The 7,413-nt window shown below is 46.6% G+C and overlaps 1 protein-coding gene across 3 annotated transcripts in view; it reads right to left on the reverse strand.

The window, feature by feature from the left end:
* The window catches only part of FBXW4 (F-box and WD repeat domain containing 4), a 64,390-nt gene extending 62,615 nt beyond the window's left edge, over positions 1-1,775 (reverse strand). For 2 of the 3 annotated variants that reach the window (XM_026069539.1, XM_026069538.1), the window contains exon 1: positions 1,336-1,775. In XM_026069539.1, the coding sequence (XP_025925324.1) occupies positions 1,336-1,604 (269 nt within the window). In that variant the 5' untranslated portion in view covers positions 1,605-1,775. The remainder of the gene's footprint in view (positions 1-1,335) is intronic. The other variant, XM_026069537.1, reaches the window with a different exon arrangement.
* Positions 1,776-7,413: the final 5,638 nt, after the last annotated feature.

Genomic DNA, 7,413 nt, shown 5'->3' on the forward strand with positions numbered 1-7,413 from the left:
GGTGGTCCTTGCATATGCTGCACCTGCTCTGCTGTACACCTGATCCCTCTCGCAACCAAAGCTGCATTGTATCACCTTATCCTTAATGAAAAAATACAGAACTTCATTTCCTCAGTAGACAAAATAATATATCACAGCAGACAGAATCCAGAAGTCACAACGCACAGCCATTCTGCAGCCCTCGCTCCTGCTGACTTCAAAGCGAACTGCGCTTAACTTACAAAGTTCAGTCCTTGGTTGYGATGACCGTGGTCTGCAACCCCCGCTCTACAAAGACTGAATGGTTGAAGCGCTGGGCTGAAAACCCAACACGGGGATATTGCAGCACCGCAGAAGTTCTGATCTTGCTCGCAGAAGCTGTACCTGTACCTCTAAAGTCTGTGCTATTGATGAGACAGCAAAACAGGCCTCAAGCGTTGACATCCCTTCTTTTACGATTCACGTCAACGCAGCGCGTAGGGAAAACGCACCGAGTCACYGAATGACACACAAGAGACTGGGCCGGCAGCAAAAGGGAAATGCAGGAAGTAGCCYGTAGATCCCAAGAACGCGATTTTCCTCTTGGGATCCCTAAAGCAGCAAGGAAAGCCCAGGCTGCACGGCTGCCTCTGAGTGGTGTTTTGCACACTAGTAAGTTCAAGAGAGGGAACACAGTGTTTGGGCTCTTCCCCGCCAGTGCCCAGGCCGAAGCCCAACAAGGCGCTTCACCCAGAAGGAAGCTTTGTCACACACAGCAGAGCCGACTCGGCTCTCACCTATTCCTAACCTAAGGTGTGCTGAGAGCTGGAAAAAAACGCTAAGGAGAAAAAGAAGAAGGAGACTCCTGCCACCAGCAGTTTAAAACCCAGAAGCCACAAGGAGTCCAAGGGCCCCTTCTCCGTGATAGCAGCAAGCTGCTCCGTGAGCAGGAGACTCCAAGAAACACGTACTGCTGGGACCCCCGCCATGAAGACTCTTGTGCATCCTCGCGGGGACGGGGAGCGAGACCAGCGCGTCCCCGCCACCCCCGGGGCTGCGGCGGCCCCGGCAGGGCCCCCCGGCCGGGCCCCCCGGCCCCGTCCGCCACGCGCGGTCCCTCCCCTCGCGGGGGCGGCCCCGCGGCCCTTCCCCTGCCCTCGCCGCCCCTGCTGGCGCAGGCCAACAGCGGCGCAGCCGCGCTTCGAGAATAGCCCCCCCTCCCCTCCGCCCCGCCGCGGCAGCGGGGAGCCCCCCTTAGCGACTACGCCAGCAGCGCAGAACGCCCCTTAGCAACCAGCTAGGCCGCAGCATCCCCGGCCTTTCCCGGCCGCCGCGGCCGCCTCCCCCCCGCCCTTCCGCCGCCGCCGCGGCGCTTACAGGTCGGTGCCGAGCTGGGTGAAGCCGGAGTTGAGGCAGCCGCGGGCTATGCGCCTCCAGAGGACATCGCGGCTAGTGAAGAAGCGCAGGCGGCGGCAGACCTGGCCCAGGCGGCCCAAGGCCTGCGCGTCCAGGTAGGAGCAGATGAGGAGCAGCAGCTCCTCGGGCAAGGCCCAGAGCGGGGAGGAGGAGGAGGAGGAGGGGGGAGGGGAGGCGGCCCGGGATCCCCCCTCCGCCTGGGGGGATCGGGGGCTGCCCTTCCTCCCCATGGAGCAGCAGCTCCCGCCCCTCCTCCCCGGGAGCCGGAGCTGCTGCTGCCCGGGGGAGGCCAAGCCATGGACGGGGGCAGCCGCTCCCCAGTCACATGGGGCAGGAGCCGCTGCCTGTCACTGCCCCCCTCCGGGGGAGGAGGCGGCGGCCGGGGGGGGGCACAGGCCCTGCCGAGCCCACCCTCGTTAGCGAGTTAATTCGTTAACGGGAGCCGCTGGGGCTCTCCCGGCCCCTGCCCGCTGCGGAAGTGCCCCCCCCCCCGTCCCGTCCCGAGCCGCCCGGCGCACGGGTCGCTGTCCTTCGTAGCTAGGGTTAATAACGTCACCTTCTCCGTTTATTTATTAATGATGTGAATAATTCATGGCGGGGAGGGCGATTCCAGGTAGCTAGCGCATGTGCTCCACCACCTGGAGCAGCCCCCGCTGGGCGCAGCACCCCTGCCAAGGAGGGTGAAGAGCAAGGTGATTAATGCTCATTAATTATCCTTGAGCAGGGTCAGGAGCGCCTGTCACCCTTGAACAGACAGCAGGGGTCAGCCGGCGTTGCACGGCGGTTTTCAACTCTCCCAGGTTCCTGGGCCTGAAAGAAAGGGTCTTCCCCATGTAAGAGCGGGCCCTGCCTGCAGCGGATTTAGGGCTGGCTTTCCGTACGGACGCTTCCGTGCAGTCAGTTCCCCATCCAGGGCTCCACAAGGCAGGGGCTGAAAAGCCCTCTCCCTTCACACGTGCGTGTGTGCACACACACATGCACACTGCCACGAAGGAACTGAACAGTTCCTAATAACTGAGTCATTGTTGCCATCCACAGGAGCCTGGAGTACTGACAGCACAGAATGATCCTGATCCAAAGCGGCAAAGCTGCTCTCCGCAGACAGTGGAGCAGGAAAATATGAGTATAGTGTTGTTATTCATTCTTATAGTATTTTCCACTCTATGGAAGACTGAAATGTTTGAGGAGATTTCTCCCTCAAAATTAAAAGATAATTAAATTGTAAGAAGTTCATCATCTGCCTAGAACGCTTTGTACAGGTATCACTTACGCACCACAGACTGCATCTCCTCTTGCACAGTGGAGCAGGAAAATAAATTTCAGTGTATAATGAGGTTACCATAGCAGACAGGCCTTTAGACAGTACTTACGTCCTATTCCACAAGGTCATCTTGTCTGTATAATCTCAAGCATTTAGGTATTCATAGAACTAAATCACCAGCTCTGGAAGCCTTGTATTCTAGAGGTTCAGAGCTGCTGGCTGAGGAACTGTCTGATCCATTTACACTGAGTTTTAATACAGCCTGGAATTCAGGGAAGTTCCAGAAGACCAGAAGGCAAATGTTTTATCAGCATTTATAACAAGTGAATCAGATGGCCTAAGTAATTAAAAGATTTATCAGCCTAAGTTTTTGCTCAGGTAAAATAACAGCACATCTGGTACAGGACTTAAGTAGCTAATTGAAAGGGAGGTAATATAATGAACGTCACTTAACATGAGTTTATGGAAGAGAGGCATGAATGCAGTTTTGTATCAAATTAACTTGGTATCTTTTTGATGACATTAAATGTAAGTAAATGCAATTAACTTTTTGTAATCAACTGACAATGTTTGAGACATTAAATATATTAAAAGTTGAATAACTTTTCTGTCTTAAATTGTTAGTGCAAGTATATATTTATTATCAAGTTGGTCTTTCTTAGTGGGTCCCACAGAGACAGTTTGTTGACCCCACACGATTTAATATTTTATTAGTGTCCTAAAAAAAATTCTGAAATTGTTATTAGCAAAGCTTTGTAGAAGGCTTAAAGCCTGAGGGAAGAGTAAATCATGCAAAGGATGTTCATGGCTGCAGAACTCCATGTTAAGTTTAGGCATAATCAGATTGTATGTATTTCAATCAAGCCAAACGTAAAGTCTCACATCTAGGAACAAAGAATGTAGGTCACACTGAAAGGATGTAACTCTATCCTGCAAAGCTGCAATTCCGTAAAGTCTTCATTAAGATGAATAATCAGTTGAACGTGAGCTCCTTCTGCAGTGCTGTGACCAAAGGGCTAGTGCTGTCTTGGGAAAAAAACAAGAGCTGGGAGGTTCTTTCAGCTCTGGTTTTGACTCTGTTGTGGCTGCTTTGGAAATAATTTGTCCTGCCAGCATTTCAAGAAGGATGTTGAAAAACTAGAGGGGTTTCAAAGAAGAGTAGCAAGAATGATTACAGGACTGTCAAACATGTTTTATAGTGAGACCTAAAGTGCTCAGTCTATTTAGCTTTCTAAAGGGAAGGTTAAGGTGCGAGTTGATCTTACTTTATGAGCACTTAAACAGGGGAAGAAAAATCTGGTAATACCAAGCTCTTCAATCTACCAGACAAAGAGATAAGAGCTATGGACAGAAGGTGATGGGAAACATATTCATGAATGAAGCATGTTTTTGTAGTAAAAGAAATCACCTGTTCAAACAGCTTATCAAGATTTGTGATAGTTCACCATTACTGGATTTTTTTAAAACAATATCAGCTTYTTTTTCCCCTCAGAGATACAGTCTGGCTGTATCTTTATCTGGCTGTGCCAGTGCCACTTCACCAGGGAAACTGCTTAGTGCACTCTAAAAGGAGCCTGGCTGCAAAGTAACATGTGCAGTGTGGCCCACTGGGAGACCAAGACCAAAGTGTGGACCAGTGCATCTGTAGAAGTGGGCCCTTAGTGCCTTGCGATCTGTGACCCAAGGGATAAAGAACTATGAAAGATTTGGATTAGCTGAAACATCTGTTTGCATGCAGTAACTGTGGAAAGGACCAGATATGATCCAGACAGGAGGCACAAACAGTAGTATGAAGAAAACAATGAGATACATTGCTCTTAAATATAAGCTTTGTTTTCTAGTGCAGCTAATTGCCTGACAAGGTAGTTACAATTATTAATCTTTGCCCAGAACATGGATATCACCATCAATTATTTTCTTTATTTTTGAGACTAATGGACCTGCAACTGCATACATTTATTCTTAGGCATGGTTTCAGCTACTGCCACTGCTACGGGGCTGTCAAAGCTGTCCATCACACAGCCTTCCTCAAGTATCAGAAGTTTTATTACTGCCACATTGGTTACAACAGTAAGCAGTGCATGTTCAGAGCCTCAGAGGAAAGGACCCAGTGGCACTAGTTGTCTCAACAGTGCAAAAGGAAATGCACATGGAGGTGTCTGCAGGAGCAGAAACCGAGGAAGGTTCTGAACCTTTACTAAAATTGTACATGTAACATGATTATTTTCATTGTGTTTTTCTTACTCTAATAAAGGATTCAGTGCAGGTGCTTAGTGCAGTATGATCATATAATCAATAGTATTTTCTACTTCAAAAATCTCATGGTCAAAGATCCCGATCTTTTCATGGCTCTTGGCCACTCTGAACCTCTTGAAAATAGAGTAGGGTTCTGTGCTGAAGTCTCAGGCCATTCTAGCATCATAGTTTGCAGGATCTGTAAGCTAAGAATGGGGGCTTACACCCATAAAATACTTTAACAGTATAAGTCAATGAAGTGCAGCTTGGAAGAAATACCATTTCAATACCTGCCTGTCATTTTTTTTCTGTCTTCAAGGGGTCTTATTCTTCTTTACACTGCCCTCAGATACACCTTTTCAGCTAAAGACACAAGCATGTGGACAGCTCTTTGTTTTGTTTTTCCTTCCAACCAATGCTTTTGTGTATTTCTGAAACTTAAGACACCTCCTCTGCTACTACAGTACTTATCTGTAACACCATCGCTTTGAGGGATTAAAGCAGGTTACTTGTTACACACTTAGATCAAGAGTTATCTGAGTAGAAAGTCTATCCCGTTAGGGTTGGCGGAATCTGTTTTTGATCTTGAGTTGTTTTGATTTTCTCTGAGAGCAAGTAACATGTTATTTTAACTTCTGAATAAGGTGTGCTACCTGACTGTGTCTCTTCTGTTTGGCAGAAAGGATTAGAAACCTCCACGGAACTTGCACTCTATTAAAGCAGAGTGCTCGCCATTGAGAACCAAGGAGCTGAATTGTTTTCAGATTATGTGTGTGTGTGTGTGTGTGTGTGTCTTTCCCACATCAAAGACTTTGATGGAAGCTGTTCACGCTATTGTCAGGAATGCAGGGATTGGCACAAAGGTGATTAGCAAAATTGCTTTTCTGCAGGAGAAGCACAAAAATTATCAAAGGATTAAAGAGGATAAAATTGAAAGGTTATGCTGAATTTGGGGTAAATTTTTCCCTTTTTTTCCAAATTATACATATTGATTTGGTTTTGCCTATAAAAGGTACACCAGAAGAAATCAGAATTAGAAGATATTTGGTATGAGTTCTGTTGAAGAGCAAGGAAAAAAACTTCCCTTAAAAATAATGCCAGCAGGCCCTATTCTGTGTGCTTCCAGACCACATCTGCAAAGAGTTTTTAATGAGAACTGAGGGCATCCAGCCAGCAGCCATTCCCACAAGGTTCTCAGCAGTCACAGGATCAGGACCTTTATTCATAATTATGCCAAAGATTCTGAAAACAAACCATTTCATAAATCAGTTTGTCATCAGTGATGCCGTTTGCTTACTTTTCTTGCTACACTCAGCTGACAAAGATACTAGACTGAGGGGATCACTCTCATTATCCACTTGCTAGGCACATGCAAAGGTTTCGTATTTTGATCAGCAGCTTAGCTGCTTGGATGGTTTAAGAAAAAAGCAATAAAAAATGGATTGACAAATATTTTAATGTAACAAAACTAACAGCCCAGCTTCTGGAAGCTCTCTCCTATGGAAAACTGCAGTGTTATAAAAATGTATCACTTCCCATAGCCAGCAGAATTGTCTCATCTTGCTGCTTTAGACTCTGTTTATTGTTCATTTTATTTTGAGCAGTCCTCTATTACTTGCTAAGTACTGCCCCTATACCTATTCCTTGGCTTTGGATTTTGAGTTTTGTTTGTTTGTTTTGCTAATCTGTTATTTTCTGGAAGTCATCCAGATGATTTTATGTGTTTTTAACCTCATTTATCAAAGTATTATCTAAAGCATCTGTTCAGAAAATGTTCATTTTAACTGTTTTCTCAACAATGACCTTCTTCCTCCCCCCCAGGCCACATCAAGTTGTCACTCACCAGACAACTGTGGAATTTGGAATCATTCCTTTTAAACACTTTACAATTCCAAATGGTAGATTTCTAATGGTGCAATATGATTGCCACAAAGATCTTTAAATTTCCCAATCCTCCAGGCTTCAAAGGCTGGACCGTCCTTGATCTCCTGAAGGAATGCTTTTGAATCTTGTGCTTTTATAGGGACTACCTATGAAGATATTTTAGGGGCTTTTTCCTTTTATACTCAGAGCCTGAGGAACTAAACATTCAAATTCCCACTGGCTTCTCTGAGAGGAAGCTCAAGACTTATAAAGTTGTTTCTAGAGATTTTCAGCTCAGTCTTCATTAATTCCACAGGTTGTTCCAAATTTTTTTGGTGTGTTTGGAAAGCAATGTAAGAGTATCCTCAGAGCAGCAGTAGTTACGGTACTCGTTTTGCCCTACATCTGCCTTCTGCATACATGGCTAGATCAAACAGTCCCTAGCCTTCCATGAACAAGTCTCACAGTGTCCTAACTCATCATGTGCCCATGCGCACATTGGGGTCCTTTGCTCTAGAGGATGCACTGCTCTCGTATATGAAGCTTCACTTACAAGGTAATAATATGGAAAGCGAGCAAGCCTAGTCATACTGGCAGTTTTGGGTCTGCCTTGACCAAGCAACCAAGACAGAGCCTAATTATCTGCACCAGTTACAAGTTCACAGGCTCAGAATTACAAG

This window comes from Apteryx rowi, unplaced genomic scaffold, assembly GCF_003343035.1.
Source record: "Apteryx rowi isolate R43461 unplaced genomic scaffold, aptRow1 scaffold_3, whole genome shotgun sequence".
In the NCBI taxonomy this organism is placed as follows: domain Eukaryota; kingdom Metazoa; phylum Chordata; class Aves; order Apterygiformes; family Apterygidae; genus Apteryx; species Apteryx rowi.